This window comes from Centrocercus urophasianus, unplaced genomic scaffold, assembly GCF_019232065.1.
Source record: "Centrocercus urophasianus isolate 14NV4802_14NV808 unplaced genomic scaffold, USGS_Curo_1.0 seq_14, whole genome shotgun sequence".
Classification (NCBI taxonomy): domain Eukaryota; kingdom Metazoa; phylum Chordata; class Aves; order Galliformes; family Phasianidae; genus Centrocercus; species Centrocercus urophasianus.
In genome coordinates, this window is record NW_024884586.1 from 24,000,997 (window position 1) to 24,020,068 (window position 19,072).

Genomic DNA, 19,072 nt, shown 5'->3' on the forward strand with positions numbered 1-19,072 from the left:
GTCGTTCACACCTCTTCACCTTGAGTTAGGAACCTAGCACTGAAACATACGAAATGCATCCCATTCACAAGACAGACATTACTATTTTACATTTTATCTTTTTTTTTTTCTTCTTCTTTTTTTTAAGGTTAACAGTCTATTCCAGGAAACCAAGTTCAGCTGAAAACGTGTGAAGCATGACAATCAACCAGAACAGCAGCAAATGCATTAACAGTAAAAAGCAAGACTGCTGCTACAGCATCATATTCGTGGACTTAATTCATCCGACCAACTCATTACAAAACTGGAAGCTCTTTCATAGCTTCTACAGTTATCAATAACGTTTCTTCTTTTCAATGTGAAATAATACTTTGGGATGAGCTATGTACATAATGTGGTCAATTCAAGCCATAATATAAATATAAATGTTTCCTTTTAAAAAGTATTTTACAGACAAATGACGTGATACATGTTTCCTTCCTTTAATGCTGGGCTACAAAAGAAAACTAAGGGCACTGACCGACACAAATGATACTGAAAAATATGTAGGGTGAGAAAAGTTAACGTGCATCTTTTCAACTTAATTACTTTTGTTTAACATGGGATACTCTGAGGACGGTCTGTCCGCCCCACTCCAGCTGCAGCAGCAATTTGGCACCTACCCCACCGAATGATTATTTTATTGTTTTACATATTTTTAATGAGAAGCAAACGCTTCTTACTTCACGGCAGAGCAAAATACATTTTAAAAATTCTCTAATGGTTAATTGCTTAATTCTTTTCTGAAAGTTAAACACTTAGTGAATACAAAGCCATAACAAATACGCACAGCACCATGTGTGCTTATGTGCACTCCTCCATCCCACTCCCCAGCCTCCCTCCAAATTCACTTCATTAAGTTCACTTCCAATTTTGCCTGGGCTTATTTCTCAAGTCTTCTTTGCCTTTCCTTTGTTCAAAACCAGTGGTTTTGTTCTTGCATGTTGAAGTAGGAAGAAGTTGCAATTCAAAATAATGAAAACAATTTCACTTTTGTTATTAATCTTTTGTTTTAATCATAGTACTCGATAAACAGTTGAACAGGATCCTAGTTTAACAGAAAGATAAACAAGAACACTGATGACAACTCGTTACAACTGCCTTAATGTACCTTTTGCTTAATGAACATCTGTATATGTAATAAAGTATTTTTTGGAGGATGCCCCAAAAGAAAACAACTTGCTGGTTGAGCAACAGAAACAGCTTCCTTTTTGCTATTATGTTGAAAACAAAGTCATTTATATATAAAAATAAATGTTATGTTCTAACAAGAACATTTTAGACAATTACATCTGTGCTTAAAAAAAAATATTGGTCACTCAAGACTAGAATAATTAATATTTTAGAAGTTTTTAGATTATCAGAATGTATGGATACAACTCAACACAAACTGTAGCTGAAGGGAAACAGGACTGAAAATATCAATTTGTCCATCTGGAATAAAAATGCAACTAAATTAACTAATTAAATATTTAAAGTACTACAATGGAATGTGACAGTAGATATGGTCCATACCTACTAGACCAGAGGGAAGGGAAGTTTAACATGTAATAATTCGTACCTTACACATTTAGTTAAATATAAACATTTGTTATTTATACATAAAGTTGCTTCCAAAAAACTATTAATAAGTGATTTAGTTGCACTTAAAATCAGTTTCATTTCTCATTTGCCGAGTATTAACTTTTCTTAATCTTAAATCAACTGTCACTAGTGCACTTTTAGTTAAAATTTCCCCTCAGGTAAGTTTTAATCCTTTTAAAAGAGCCCCCTCACCTAAACCATGAATGTACAAAGTGGCAAAAGTTAATCCCTTTTAGTATAATCATAGTTTATATGCTCATTTTATAGCCAATAATAAGAACAGGCTTTCCTTTGCAAAATCTCCTTCACAACTCGCAACAAACGCCACGTGCTCAAAGGAAACAGTTAGGCGTGGCTAGCACTTGTAAAATGCCAAGGTCTGACAAGTCCTGTTGCTTCTTCCACATCGTCGAGCATCTCTCACGTGAAAGAAGATTCCCTTCGGCTCGCCAAAAAGCTTCCACAAATCCAAGTTAGATGCTTCCTGGAAACAAAGATTTTCAGCTCTGTTTGGCACAAGACTGATTCATCCTGCAGCTTTATGCTTCCCTCCACAGCACCCACACGCCTCACCGCAGTGATGGCATGCTCTCAAGGGGAGGTAGCAGCACATACATGGAGCAATGAACGACAACGCTACCAGTGCTAACCAGCGTAAGCAGAACTTGTCATCGCTAGTGTCACACGAGCAAGGATCAGAAAAGTCTCCTTCCGAGTCTGACATGCAGTGATACAGCATGCTCTCTGCGCAAAGCATGCAACTAACTTGGTAGATACATCTTTTAATAGGATCCGGAGCATCCTGACATTTTCCTCTGCCGTTATCTTCATGATTAAACCTTTCCTGGCAGTATATACAGCGGGAACGCTCACCATCCTCTTTTCTTCTTTTGGAGTTTTTAAATTTTGATGAGGAGGGTTGAGTTTTAAATACCACAGAACTCTTTGAGTCTTTCAGGGAATTCAACTTAGTTCCATCCCCACACGGGTATAAATAGTCAGATTTTTTACTGTCTGATTTAGAAAATGGTATATTTGAGTCTGCGTCATCCCTCTCCAGGTCGTTCTTCCACATGTCAGGATGCCTGTAGTCTGCATAACGACGTATCAAAATATCACGAGGGTTTATTCTAACGATTTCATCTTCATCTTGAAAACTAACGTGTCTGATCGGCTTCAGTGGGACCTGAAATGACAAAGTGAGGTTAGTTTACTGTTGTTAAGTCTCAATTTACGTTCACATATAATGCAAACAATGAAGAGCGTGGGATTTTTTTTCTTGCTGCATGTAAACAGGTTTTTCATCTCCTTCTCTTACCAATACCATTTACAGACTTCCTCATAATACAAGCACTATAAGGTTTCATATTCCCTCCCAACGCTTTATGTCTCACAAGGGCTCCTGGACATGTTGGTATCCACATAAAAACTTCACACCATACTTCAGAATAGGCTCAAAATTTGGATTTAACATCTCACAGTGGCAATTAATTCCACAGATCAACGACGCGTTATGTCCCTTTGCCAGTCTCATGTATCAGTGACAACCTCCAGGATTAACTTCCAGATGAACTCGTGCCGTGTCACTCATGTCACTCTAGGAGGAGCTTTCCATAGCCCTCACTCTTGCTCTGAGTTTTCAAATTTCCTCCAGTTCTGCTATGATAGTATTAGATATTGATTACACAAAGCTGTGTTCCAGATTTTGCCATGTGTAAGAATAATATTTTATTCAATATTATTCAGTATTGAATTCAATAGTTCAATAGTGCTATCAGACAAATTTCTTGTATTCAGCATCAGCAGCTTCTAAACGCGTCTCACCCTTAGCTATCATACTGTACGTTACTGACAGTGGTCAGTTTAGGACGCCAGTAGACAAACTCATGAGAACTTTTAAAGGTAATGGAACTGGCCATAATTCAGAATGTTTACCTTAGTGGGCAAATAACAAAGAACATGCTAAATATAAAGCAAAACAGCACAGGAACAGATCAGACTTCTTGATTACTCTGTCTTGCAATGAAAAAGTTGTTTAAGATGGCAGAATAGAAATACTGCAGAACTGAGAAACGAGTGTAATACAGCAGACCACCATTCGATGTTACTGGAACCAGAAGTGATTTTTAAGAAAACGTGCAAACAATGACAGAATGCAAATACAGCACATGTACAGAAGGAACTTTGAAAACAGCAGAGAGTCCAGCAGTAAAAGAAAAGTGTCAGTATGTCCCAGACAGGCAATTATTTTCCTATGCTGTAGGGCTATTATAATCAGAGACAGAATATAACCGAGGTGAAATTAGATTTGGAGCTTTTTGTCCTTCCTGTCAACTGCAAAATACCTCATCAAAATGACAGCAAAATCACTTCCTAACGCACCAGTCTTAAAAATTCTCCCAGAATCAGAAATTACTGAGGGTATCTCTGTTATCCATGTCATTGCTTTGAGAGTACATACCATCTTACTAGTACTGAGCAAATTGATGATTCCTAATGTTGTTGCCATGTGAAACAACACATGTCTGAAGAAGATGCTTTAAGTTAACATTTCTATTTCACTTTGCAAGCATCTTTGCTCCTACTACATTGAAACGTGCATGTTCCAGTTCTGGGGCAGAAGGCAGAAGTGGAGAGAATAGCTTCTTAAAATATTCTCACACAATTAGAAGTCGGCATATCCATAGCCTGCTCAGGAATCCTTGTGTGACGTGTATTACAGAAGCGTAATACAAGCTGCTCTGCCCTATGAGCTTCAACTGCAGTATGCTAGTGAGAACAATTATTTGTCTTGGCTCCAAGCCATTTAGTTGGACATCCACAAGGTCTAGAGGACATGCTGTGCAAAAAGACTCCATCCCATTCAGCTGATGCCCCTGTTCTTCCATACGTTCCCAGTCCCCAGTGCAAGCAGTTAATTCAACCTTTTGCTTATAAATACAGATTGCTAAGTTCTACAGTGTTCAAAAGAGGAGAAACAGCGTACTGCTTTAGCATCAGTAATAGCTATGGATAACTGCCTTTTAAGCTGTTACGAGCATAAATTCAAGGGGAAAAGTACTAAAAGCATCATTACAATTCCATATGTTACAAGTACAAGGATCCTTACCTCACTGTTCAAATAGAGTACAAAGCATGCTTTTAAGACATTAAAACTCACTGTTCAAAAGCTAAAACCCCAAATCATAACCTTCACTCCTATCTCACTCCTATCTCCCTTCTCCCAGAATTGCTGTTACAGTAAATACCAACAACCATAAAATCTGACTTCTCAATCTTTGTTTTCTATTTGTTTCAATGTAAAACAACACATACATAGAACTATTCACTTTTTTCAAGTCCTCAGCCACACACTTAAAAAACACTTAAAAGCCCAACACGTAGCTGATACTAAGAAATCTTTAAGAAAGCAAGTGATAAACACTGAAAAAAAAACCAAGCAAACAGGAAAACAAACATTGGAAAAGCTTTATTTATAGAATTCTTTCATACTGGGTGTTTAATGGGAACTATATATGAAAGCAAGACATACATAGAAACTGAAGAACAGTATACAGCCCAGATTTCATTAGGCACAAATACCACCTAAATGCAACGAAAATTATGCATCTAGTCTTTTGATATTCACAGTAATATCTTAGTAGAGGTGAAACCTTTGTGTAACATCTGAAGCAGGAAGCGAGGAATAATAATACAACAAATGAACCCCACAGAGAATCTCATTGCAAACATAATTAGCCAACTGGAAATGAGGCAGAAAATCTTTATTGGCATGGCTCAATTTTCCAGTACTGCACCTTACTTGAAGGGTTACAACTGCAAGCAAGGCATGGCACTTGCTCAGTACTGCAGCCTTCCCTGACTCCCTTCGAATAGATGCACCTGATTGCTCCGGTAGAAAATCTTCAATAGGAAGACAGTGGTAGCTAAAAGTAACATTGCAAAGAGTTACATTTAAGCTAAGTTAAATACACACCAGAAGATAAGGAGGTGAAGGAGTTGGTTTTCCTTTTTTTTTTTTTTATTATTTTTTTTTAATAACATTGTGACAGTATCATGTGAAAGGAATTCAATTGCCATTAATAACCTCTTTAGTTTCAGCACCTTCTTGTTATTCGACTTAGGAGCACAGTAAGTGTTCAAACATATTTATACATAATTGAAACAAAATTGTTATTTACCTCAAAATCTGCTGTGCTACATGGCCACCATGCGTGGAGCTCAGCAGCAAGAGCAGTGTTTGCATGTACAGAATGTGAAGTTTTGTTGACTCACCTATGTTCTAAAAAGTGCACAACAAGACTACACAAAAAGCACAGTATGTTGGATGCAGGTAGTGCTACAATGAGAAAAATATTTTAAAGAATATTCATCTACTTAAATTTCCGTGGAATCACCAACCATTCAGTGTACAAGAAGTGACTTCTAGCATTTTCATGTCAATTTTATATCAGATGGGACCTACTCAATCTTTGATTAGCACTAGTTTAATATGCTCTTAGAACATAAGGCAATTTAAGCTGCTGCATTTTTCTTTACAACTCAGGACTTCAAGCCTTCCTCACATTATTGTTTTTTTCTCTTAAGAATGTCTGCAAGGTGCTTATTACCTTTCACATGTAACCAACAGACAACCTCCCTTTCTGCACTGAAATAGAATATTTAGCAGGCAGCTAGCATGAACAAAGTTTCACTAAAAATATTCACAACTGTCCCACTGTGCAATGCATCCTAAGCACCCATTTTCACAATTTCACCATACCTTTAAATATTTCTAATCAAAACAGTATTGGTACACATGTAAACAAGATTGAGACAATGGCCAGTTTACATTTTCTAAACAATTTAGATAGCAGCTCAAAGCTTCAAAGTCTATGATACAGAAATATGAGTTCAAAGACAGTGAAAGACCTATTCAGGTAGTCTGCTGCACTGTACCTTCACAAAGCTTTACTTCTATGATTCTGTGATAATAATGCTGTATGTTTCAACTGCAAAATTTATGAGGATAATTTCAAGAAGTCCACAATATAACGCTACAAACAAGGACTCAGAATGAAAATGCTCTCTTGTCAGAAGCCGCATCGCATGCCAGCAATACAGCAAGCAAAGTAAGAACTGCTTTCGTTGATGAACTTACCTGGCTAGGTTGGCTAGGAAAACAGGCTCTCCTGGTGTTGAAATCCTCAAGTGCTGAAGGCCTTACGTTTGAAGTATTGTAAAGTTCACTGGTTACTACGGTTTCGTGTTGGAAAAGGTGATCTTTCATTAATGAACCTGATGTATTTTCTTGAGTACTCTGGAGCAAACAAGAACATTCTTGAAATGATTTTGCATTTACACAAAAACGGCTCCTCAATACACAAGGTTATACATAAAAGCAGTAAAATTCTACACAATTTGCTAGAGACATCTATAAACACAAGCATTTCAAAATGCACATTTGTAAGTACGTATAAATACATTTCTTAACGATGAGTCAGCTTTGGAAATGAAGAGTTCATTTTCTGCAGAGCATACACAACTGGGGAGTCAGAGATACAGGCCTTTAACTCATTTGCCAAATCCGATACAAGGAACTTCTTTAGCGTAGGAGGGGTTAACCCAAGCCCCAAGATAATGCTTTCCCTAACTACCCACAAGGCTGCCAGTATTTACAAATACAGAATTGTAGGAAAGAAAAATTAAGCCTAATAAGGCAAAAGCTAGTCAGAATTTTTAGTAAGTAAAGAAGCAAGACTGCTTAACAGATCTGCTGGAAAGGAAGAGATAATCAGTGTTACCATATACAGGCTCAATTAAAATATCTAATTACAGCAAGTATGTATTAAACAGCTAATGGCTGTCTTTTTAAAATTAAGGTTACATTAGGCAATTTGATACAAAACTGACACCATGTGGTAGTGCATAATGATATATCTACAGAACGTATGCTACTCAGAAGGAGGAAGAAGAAGTATGTTTGGGTGGAACATTGGCTTGTAAGATGATCCAATTTTCTGAGAAGAAGAGAGAAGCAAATGCTTCCCATTCTTTAAGCTGAGTGGGATATGCTTGAGATACAGTGGAACATCTTGATAGAAATCTCATTAAGTTGCTAAAAAAAAGTGCTGTATGTTTTGTTTGCATTGAAAGATGCTGCAAAGTTAGCTGCCATCACTTGATAGATCTGAGAAAATTCTGGCATCATCCTGCTTCCAGCAATATTTCCATTTAACTATAAAGATTTTTTATAAGGATTTGTATGCATCAAGAAAACATGAATGAAGCAAACAATAAAAAAAATACTGCAGAAAATTACCAAGGAAGTAGTTCCCAGTACCTGAAATTTTGGCAGGCTAAATGCTAACACTGAATTGTTAGCTTTCATTTATCAAAATAGTTAAGAAACTTGCTCTGGAATTTCGTGAGCACCTGAGATACATAAAAGCTTCATGCATCAAATTAAAATACACTCAGATTAAGTCAAAGCAGCTACTCTGTTGCTAATGTTATGAGAAAGAAAACCTCCACTAAGAACTTACATAACACTCTGAAGGTCTCTGAGTGGAAAAAACACTTAAATTAAGTAGTCAATTCATTATCAACTTTAATTAATACCAGTGAAATATACTCCATGAAAGGAAAGACAGGAGTTCAATAAGGTTGAAGTTCAGCTAAAAAATACTGAAGACAGTCAAATCTACAAAAAGAAGCACTTGTATGGTCCTTGAGCACCACAACACTACTAAGCCATCAGCCTTCTATTTTCTCGTCAAATACTGCTGGGAATGGATTAGAAAACAATGTTAAAATGACTAGCAAGTGTTAGATTTCAAAAATGTATATTTATTTTAAGAGTAAATGAGCATCAAGTATTAGTGCAGTATCAAATACCTTGCCAGCAGGACATACTCTTGAAGGTACATTGCCCAGTGACATCACAACAAACAACATCACAAACCACTACCTAACCTTAAAACGAGTTGAGAACCCCCACAGCTACCACCAGTTTGTGTGGTCTAGGGTGGGAGATTCAAGAACTGCTACTCCATTCTTTCCAGGAAAAGAGATACCTGTACATATGCCAGCCCTGGGTGCTTTGGAACACCCTGCATTGCTTTCTGCCCCTACAGATGAAGCACATTCTCCCTATAAAAGATGTAGTCACCAATCATCTATTACAGTGTTAATAGTGCCATTTAGTGATGTATGAAATAAGGACCTTAAAGCAAGCTTCTGTGCCCTATATGCAGCAAGTACATTGAAATGCTTTTGCTTAATTCCAGCATCCCAACCTACTTCAAGGACAAATGCAGGGGTGGCAGGAGATAAAGGTATTTGAACTTTGTATGGTAGGAACTCTAAGAACTTGCAAGACAACTGTTGAGAAAGGCCAGCACTCAGTCTACCAACCCAGACACTGGTATAGCCTAGCTTCTGAGTCTCAACAAAGATGAAAAGTGAGTAAGTAGGCTATTGATCACCATTAGCTTATAATTACTCATCGTGCAAAACTAATGAAATGACAGATAAATACCCACTGCGTTTATAATGAAGGTGGTAGTTTAAATACATCTAAAGCACATTTACTAGTATCAAAAAGAGCTGCTTTGGACAGATGCATCCTGCTCCAGTGTAACATTTTATGACAAGGTTATAAACACCTGAAACCCCTATCTGCCATGGAAACTCTGATGACCTGAAGGGAGAAGTCCTAGAAACAAAAACACTATTGTATTGAAAATGCATTCAAGTGAAACACAAATGTTAACTTTTCCAGAAGAACTAAGTTTGTTATATTAAATATTACACACAAACACAGATGCACGCGTTCCCTTTTTCTACTGCCCAAAGCAATTACATCGCCCACATTCAATATCCTTTAACCACCGCCTGCAAAGTACGGTACTGGCATAGGTTATTCAGTATCATCTGTAGAGTAACCTACGCCAGTTTTTAATGCATAACGGAAATCTGGTTTGCTCCCAGCTGCTGGTATAATAATTACTGTCCTATGGTTGCTAAGAGATACTCTGAATTTTTTTTTCCAAGACTACTAAAACATTTCTGTGCGCGCAGGCACAGAATGCTGGGTAAAGCAATAAAATGACTCCAGCTGTAGCTCTCCAGCAGAATTCAAAGCCAGATGACAGCTGTAGAGAAAATGAAAACCAGACTGAGCTTTTCTTCTCCAAGTTTTCTCTCCTTACTTCTCCCAGTTTGCCAGAGTTAAGTCCGGGAGAGAATTCAACATTGTTCTGCAAACATTGTTAAAAATGTTCTGCTCTAAGTTTAATGATTACACAGAAGGATGTCTGAGAGACCACACTTCCGCTGCATCCCAGCTCTTGTATTTACTTCCCATGAGGCCTGAAAATCTGCTGTTTGATGGTAACCACCGCAAAGGAGTTTACATTTTTGTCTGTAATTCTTAATTGTGAATAAATAATACGGGTTTCAAAACCACTCAAATAACTTCCTTCTGCTTTAGCTACTCCTATGACTGATGGAGCAAATACTTCCATAGTTGGCAAGAAATTCTACTACAACCAGGTATGTACTTCTGACATGAACTGAAATATTATGTAGATTAGTCTCAGTCTGAAGTAAAAAGTCAGGCATTTGACGTATTTCTTGCAAGGATGTTCTACTAGAATATATAAAACATAGCAGAGACTATTAGGAATTCCAACAAAGAAATGAATAAATTAAGATACCAAGAGTAACTCTGAGGGAGTAAGAGAGGGATGGAGATGTAAATGAGTGGTCATGGATATTGTCAAGAAAAAAAAATTGTCTGTTTTGAATACTACACCACAAAGGCCTAATAAACATAAATAAAATCAGCTCTTTTATTATTACATTTTAACTTTAATAATAAATTGATACTACATTACTTCCACACAGTTAAATAATATACACTGAATATTGCTAATCTTCAGTGCTTAGTCATGTCACATGTTTTTCTCTATACAGACAACAGTGTCAAGTATAAATCATTCCACATTTCTTTACAACTTACAATGCCAAATTACTTTTGTAAAATGAAGCTTGTTCAAACCTTTGTCTCCAGACAAAATACACTGAATGCTCACTATTTAGTGTATTTACGATGAGATATGTCAACCATTTATGTTGCCATTGCCTGCAACAAAATCTCTTAAACTGTATTTATAAGTTTCAGACCTTCTCCCCTTCATATCTATTTCTGAAAGCCACCTTAAACAAACAAATAATAATAACAAAACAAACAAACAAACAAAAAAAAAGACAAAAAAAAAAACAACAAACAAACCCAATAAGATCCCACCTTAATTTATTTGACTTCAGCTTTCTCCTGCATCAAGTAGTAAGAAACTCGGAAGCAGAAGTGCTTCACTTCTCATTACTTCAAAACTCTTAAAATGTGTTGATAGCCTCTAAATAACATCAATGTCTGGCTCAACAAAAACTGACAAATAGACTCAATCTGCTGTATTTTTCAGTTCTCAAAAGACTTATGCATTTTAAATTCCAAAACCTCTACAAAAGTATTTTTAAAGGCATGAACTATAGATCACATTTATATTTACTCCTAAGAAAAAAAAAAAAAAAAGATCCCAATGATTGCTTTCTTCTTGTTTGCTGTTAAGCCCAATCAATTTTAGAGCAAAAAGTTTGTGCTTCGAGAGAACAAGAATCTGAGCCAATCTCTGAACAAACAAGCAAACTGACTTAAACAAGCTGCTTGTCTACTGGATTCAAAATAGCTGGATTTATACCAGAAAAAAATCCAAATCTCCTACTAGGACAAATTCTCAGTATATATTTCCATCCAAATACATATACATTCAGAGGATTTATTTACAAACACTACAGGAAATCAGAAAACTCTACATTAACTCATTTGTGTGTTTCTATTTCAAATTTATCTGCTAACACTGAGGGTTTTTTAATGATGTGAACAGTTTGCATATGGTATATATGAATTTTAATCATTTAAGCAACCTTTAAGAGCGAGTATCAATACCTTTAAATGATAGTATTTTGATGCTAAGCTTTCAATGTTCTTTGTCAACTGAGCATCTTGGAAGCTACTATGAAACTATGTCTTCTTCAATGACAGATTTGATTGTCATTGAAAAGGTCAACTTCTCTGCAAGATTTTATTTAAAGTATATTAAAAAGTATTTAGTGACTCAAAAGCAAAATGCTAGCCTAGACAGTAATTCCTAGCAAGACAGGAGTTCAGTTTTCCAATAAAAAATTAAGAACTGCATGTACAAGTTTAGGGCAGCCTATGTTTCCACCTGCTACATCTGTAAAATGTGTCAATATTCATTATAGGTAGGCACTGCTGACTAGATCAGAAGGCTATGTGTTTTGATCTTATTTGAATCATTTTATTTGCTTCCTTTAGTGTGGATTATAACCAGGCAGTAAAACAATTAATGGAACCTGTTTTGCTTTGTTCATCACTAATCATCTTGGCTTAAAAAAAAAATAAAAAATAGCTAGAATCACTGTTAAAGAAATTCAATATGTAGTTTATACTATGTTCCTATTTCAAGTGTACCCACGAAGTATAGGATTCCTAGATGATTAGAAGACGACTAGAACAGCCAAGGCAAAACACTTTGATAGCAGACGGTGTAATTGAGAAGGACCTATTAAAACTCAAGTTTTGAAATCATATTGATGACATCCTAGGGACTTTATTTTCCATACTAACTAATGAAGAAAGGAATGATGCTGAAGAATATCAACATATCTGGTAGTTACTACAGAGTGTAGACAGAAATAAGTTTGCTAACAATAACCTTTTTGATACTCTGCTATTGTGGAGTACTTAATATGCATTATGACTACTAAATATTTTTAATCAAATAGAGGAGATGAATCCAGTGTTTGGAAGTTTGTTCTGATGAGACTTAGTGGATATAAGGGCAGCTGGGATGTTTATATGCAAGTGTCAATCTCTTCTTTAAAATTCTGCCCATGCTCTAAAACGGCCTTGCATAAATGTAATTCAAAAATTTTCATAGGACATCACCAAAAATGCTATTAGATACTTGGGAGAACAGATCATTTAATAAAACAGGACAAAATAAATCATTACCCCTTCAAACTGTATGTGTGTGAGCACGTATGGAGAGGTGGGACAAGCCAGCATGACTCCCCACATCCATCCATACATTAAATCAAATGGTCTTACCAGTCTTTTAAATTAAAAAAACAAAATCAAACAAAAAACCAAAACAAACAAACAAAAAGCCAAATAAAAACAGGATAAGGAAAGGAATTAATCACTGTGAAGAGAATGATCACTATTTGGCTATTTCTAGGATTTTGTTCTTGATGACTGTATCTGTTGTTGCTAAAAAAACAAAAAACCCACCACTTCTACACTGACATTCATAAAGCTGCAGTTATGAACTAGTTATCGATATATAAATTTTATTTACATGAAGCATAGCTACATCAGGGTGGGTTCAACATTCCCTACGTTTCCTCCCCCTCCTTCCAGTATTCTAGTAGGAAAGTAATTCTATTAACATTTATTTCACCATGGTATGCAGAGATATGCTAAGAGAAATTTGACAGCTTTCTGGCCTCTAGAAAACAGGTAAATCTTATTTATCCAGAGCATGAATGTATAATTAGGCAATGTGTGCTATAGGGAATTCATAAAGTACATTTTCCTGAGCAGAATGTAAAAAGAGAATTTTGCCAGCAGTTTGTATCGGAGAAGGACTGTATCTGTAATACGCATAACAGATTATGCTTATTTACTTCTTTTCCTCACTTACTTGAAAACAAACTTTGCAAATACATAGAATCAAAGATATTTGCTTCAATTTTGACATCCTTATATAGAAACGTAACAGCTAGGCACCATAATCAAGAAGTAATTAGTTTCCTCTAATCTCATTAGGCCTGCAGAAATTGCTCAATTATTAATCTTTGCAATAAAGCCTGTTTAAACAAGCCTTTTAAAGCTTATTAAGGATTGCATTAGCTTTGGCCCACATCTCCTCTACTATATAAAGACTTCATTTTTACTTTAAATCCAAAACATCCAACTTTAAAGCAATTTTAAATACTGTAAGATAAAGCACTGCAAATAAAGAGCAACAACAGGTGGTTGAGAGACCAACTCTTACACAAATTTCTTTCTTCCACTATTAAATGGAAGGAAAGCAGGAGACACTTCTGCATTACCACTGCATTGCAGCATCCTTTCAAAACACTTGACTCTTCCTCATACCATAATTTGATTCTGTAAAATAGGCTACTAACTTTCTTGATTTTTTGTTACAGAGTACACTGCACCTATACATACTAACAAAGACTTTAATGTTGCATAAACGGCAAAACTCCATCCTCAAGAAAACTTTCATACTATCAGTTTTCTGAATAGTTGCTAAGATCCCTGAGTCAACTTGTTTGTCTAACAGCTGTACGTTAAATATCTGCACTCTGAAAAATGAATGTGTGTGAATTAAGACACTGCTTTCCCTCCAACTGTAAACAGAAAACATAACAAGCACTAATAGACGCTGGTGTTTTTTTTACCCAGTTGTGTTAAACTTATTTATTGCATATATGTACTCTGTTCTTATTACTAGCTTTTATTTTCTAATTATCTGAATTTTTGCCTTTGTTTGGACAAGATTTTTTTTACCATTATCTCTGAAACTTTCCAGCCTTTCACTGTTGGAAGTGTGTATCACTGCAAAGTAAAATCTAGAAAAAAGTAGAGTCTGTGTGTAAAAGAAAAAGAACATCTTGACCCCTACAAATATTCTTCTAAATAAAAGTAATTTTCCCACTATTTCAAAGAGGTCATATAACCTAGAAGTGATATTTTTAACTTAGGGTGATTAACCATTCTATCGATTAAATACTCTTTACTGAGTTTAGGACAGATAATAACTTAAGTCTTCCAAATAACTGTTCTGGAACTTATTTTATAACATTCAATTTAGTTTTCTTGTTGCACTTATTTTGTTTATTCTCACTAGTGAAAGTTGTTCAAACATTTTCTTCTAAAAGTAACTGCATAGTTTATATAAAAATTAAAACACTCACTTGAAAGCAGTCTTCTGCCACTTCAACATCATTTTGAGAGGGTGGATAGCCTACAAAAAAGTTTTAAAAAATTGTTAAAAAAGAATTTTTTTAATTCACTGTTCATTGCTTCCAGTAGTTCACATCATCCTTCAATAACCCAGCTGTGGGAAGCAGACTTGTATATTTTTTTAAGCAGTTGATTACTGCATTTCAAGTTGATTTTATTATGTATCATTCGTTACTGATGTGATTTTATTACTAAGTGTACCTCATCACACTCTTATCTTGTTGACACCATTCACTGTAAATAAGAATGAAGGGAATGCATTCTTGCTTTGAAAATTAAGGGCAGATTATATTTGGTTAGCATGAATGCATGTTGTGCTATGTTCTTCTGTTATAAAGCAGCAAAAACTGGAACTGTGAGACAATAAGAGAAAAAATGACTAACATCCCTATTATTTCTCTTGCAAAAATCAACTCAGTTCAGAAGCCACTCTAGTATGACAAAAAGAATTTTCCTTCAGAAACATGTTTCTTCTCTTTGCTTATATGATAACCTACATTAAAAAAACTAAATTTGCAGCTAAGCACAGAATATTTTGTTTTATTTTCTCCCTTTGATTTACTTTATTTCTTAAAAAACAAGAACAATAAAAGAAACAAAAAAACCCCCACAAACCTTAAAGAGACATTCTTCCCACTCAATAGAAATTTATTTTCTCCCCTTCTCCCCTCCTTCCATCTAGCAATACATTCATCATATTTTCAATTTCAACACTGAGGCTTTATGAGCTTCAGTTTGTTCACTAGTTTCCATGAGATCAGTGAATCTCTGGAACCAATTAGGTATATTACTGTTACAGAAAATTCTTCTGAAGTCCCATCTAAATCTGTCTGCCATACTACTCTGTTTACTAACAGCTGAGAAGTTAGAGCATGGATTGAAGTTATTATCACATAATTTCCTAAAACATTCAAGTTCAGAGTTTAAGACGACAGAAGCCATAATGAGCTTCTGAGAAGACAGATGTGGCTTATTCCAGTATCTCCTTAAAGAGAAAAAAAAGGCAATGCTTTTGATTTAGGGAATTACCTTATTAGTGTTGGTGAAACAATTAAAGACACTTGAATGAACAGCACTTTCAAAATGCCTTTTTTAAAACTCTGACAATCTCAACTTGGTACTGACCTATCCACATCTTTAAATGTTGATACCGTATTGAAGTACTTTGCATATCACCTCTTATTAAACACATAAGAAAAATTAACCCCTTCATCTGAATAGATACCTTGAGAAATATCCTCCACTGCTCTCCGAATACCTCTGTCAAATGCTCTTGCATCAGCAGGACTCTGAAATGTGAGGCCAAACTTTTTGTCATCAATCTTCCAGTGGTAAAAAGTTGGAGTAACTTTGTTGTAAACTAGGTCCTTCTTTAATGTGCATTCCAAGACCACCTTCCAGAAATAAGACAGGAGGAAAAAGATATCAGTGACTAACAGAGAACTTATGAACAAAATGTAGTCTTCTGAACCACCTGAAAATATGCATCAAAAGAGCAGACAAAAGCCTTTGTTTAAACTTCTTCCAATTATAAGTAGGCAATTTTACATTAGTTTCCATTATGACCAAATTATTCACAAACAGTTACTGGTACAGTAACTGATACAGTGGTACAGGTTCAGGATGCTGTGTACTGACCGCATTTTCCCTGTGAGATTCTCATCCCTCAACAAGCACATGTCAGTACACACATACTAGTAGTTCCGCAAATGAAAAAACATTAGCAGAAAAATGGTTTTTAATATACAATATTACAGTATCCCTGGGAATTTCAGTTGTATTATTACTCTAAAAGTTTTTTGAGTGCTGAACTAATTTTACACTGCTCTCAGGAAGTTTCCTCTCAGTAAGACAGATAAGAATATGTAACTATTTGCCTTTGAAACCATTTTAGATACACATACACATTGTTTATTAATTAAAATCACTCCCTGTACATCATTTTTCCACTTTAAGTTAACTAACTTTAAAAATACGTTTGCATATTTAATTTACTCATTTCCATCAATTCAACCATTTTTGAATGTAACCATCAATGCATTGAATATTTTCTGACAAATAGTTCAAGATGAACAAGCAAGTCTGAAGGGATGTGCATTCACCTGTCCCTGTATCACTAGATATAAACAAATAAACTACAAGATAACCCGTATCTCTACTTTACTATTAAATTCTGAAAACCTACACAGGGAAATGTGAGCAAGGAAATGTTAACATTTTATTATTTCTACATTACTTTCAGAATATTAATTTTTAATTTTGTTATGCACGCAGTTTTTGAAGAGAAAAAAATGGAAGATTTCTTTAGGCACGTGGAAAAAGGAGGTTAATCATAGACGTAACAGAAAAATAGCTAAGTTTAAAAAAAGAATTCTGTCTTACATACCCTCCTCTACTTAACAAATTATTACATAGGCAAATAGATTTTTTTTTTCTCCTGGTCTTCATGACTTACTCCACCCAGAACGAAGCCCACTATTGATCATCACCTCTTGCATTTTACTGCCTCTAATCCCTGTTTCTAGAAGGCTGGTATCTTTTTCCACACACACAAACCCTTTCTACACTAAAACCTTTTTGCTCTGCTCTGAATTCCATCCAAAATGGTTTTTTACTTTTTTTTTTTTTTCCTGCCTAAAAACTCCCTAATATGCAATGAGGCAACAAAAAATCACTCTGTGGGTCTACAGCGTATTCAATGATCATCTCTTCTTCCTTTTGATTATTTTTATCTTGCTTCCTCTGAAGAAGAAAAACAGTTCAAATGAAGACTTCTCATGTCATCTCATTTACTAGGCCTGGGATGACTGCTAGGGTTTCTCTGGCATATTAAACACCAGCTACTCCCACACTCTATTGCACGCAGTTTCATCCAAAATCTCAACAGAAAAAACCACAAGGCTGATTTCTCTCCAGTATCTCAATGAACACCTGCTCCAGAAGGAGTTAACACAGATTATTAGTTATCTCTGTTTACACAGTTATCTGCTGTTCAGAAGAAAAATGTTAAACTGTTTCATCCTGACTGATGATCCAAAATGTATGAGGCACATTCTTCAGAAAAAACTCACCTAGTAAAGGACTGGAGAAGAACATAAGATAGATCATGGAGGTCTATTAGAACTTTCATTCCAGAACGCAAGATTTCCCAAAGTCTAAAAACCTGTAAGCTTGAGCATAACGTATGTTTAACACTGCTGTTACTAAGATAGAAGGGAGCTACTGTAAACACAGTAAAACAGAGTAGTGGAGTGACCAGGTTAGAAGGGAGAGCAATCGCTCCCAGCAGACTGGCTGGAGCCAGATCTAGGGAGGTGGGTACAATAAAGGAGGAAATGTGTAATTATATCAAGGGTATTTTGTGAAGACTTTGCATTCCAACACACATCTAAACACCCTGGGTAAACCAGCAGGGAGCATTCCCTTTCCTAAATTACTTCAATGGTGCCACCACTTTGATTTCTTTCTCAGTTGACAAGAATGCTTTTTGTCAACCCTATGAAATGTTTTAAACAGCTATGTACCACACAAATTTTGTTATCTTCTACATGCTGACTGAAGTTGGTTCCTAACAGTACTGACAGTAACCTAACTCTCAAGGATATAAAGAAATGATGAGGAAAAACCTCAGGACCACAGCAACAAGGAATCCCAATACTCTGATGTTCAGTCCCAAAACACTTGATTTATAGAGCTGAAAGATTAAGACCTACAGCCTTGATTGTGAGCCCATGTATGCTATAACAGACATGGAGAGATTTGGCATTTTAGAATGGAATTGCAGTTGTCAGTAGTGTCAGATGCAACACACGAAGATGATGCAACTAGGTCAATTAACAAGAAGAAAGAAGAAAGCTTTTTCATTCATTTTGAGTACAGTCACTGAAGAGGCAGCTGGAGTATCATAGTATGAATTTCCAGTTGTTTTACAATCAGATCCACGTAAACAGCAGATAGCACATAGGCCTGAACTGTTATACTTGTGTTACAATTACCACGTATCTAAGGCAAAACCCACAGATATGAACCATATTTGCTCTCTAACTTGATTTATTTCAGAGCTTGCGTTTCCCCATCTCCCAGAAAAGTGCTCAAATTTCCATCATACAGCTTTTTTTTTTTTTTTTTTTTTTTTTTTTTTAAATATGAATGTTCATATCTTTTCTGGAAGGTGGAGAAATTCACAGAAGAAAAAGTTGCCACTCAGAGGAAATAAAAAAAATATATACTTTTACAAATCTAGATTTTAAGTGTGTAACATGACAGCAGAGGAGAAAAAAAAGAAAGATCATCCGTAAGGATAAGGTTTTTCTTTCCTTGAAAAGAGGAATTTTAAGGAATGGTTGTATTTTTAAAAAAATATTTATC

At 35.5% G+C, this 19,072-nt stretch overlaps 1 protein-coding gene across 1 annotated transcript in view; it reads right to left on the reverse strand.

Moving 5' to 3' along the window:
• Positions 1–1,003: 1,003 nt before the first annotated feature.
• SPRED1 (sprouty related EVH1 domain containing 1) overlaps positions 1,004–19,072 on the reverse strand; it is a 54,206-nt gene continuing 36,137 nt past the window's right edge. The window contains exons 3-6 of the mRNA XM_042814237.1: positions 15,930–16,098; positions 14,656–14,705; positions 6,743–6,901; positions 1,004–2,788 (exon numbers count right to left, since the gene is read on the reverse strand). Of these exons, the coding sequence (XP_042670171.1) occupies positions 2,129–2,788; positions 6,743–6,901; positions 14,656–14,705; positions 15,930–16,098 (1,038 nt within the window). The 3' untranslated portion in view covers positions 1,004–2,128. The remainder of the gene's footprint in view (positions 2,789–6,742; positions 6,902–14,655; positions 14,706–15,929; positions 16,099–19,072) is intronic.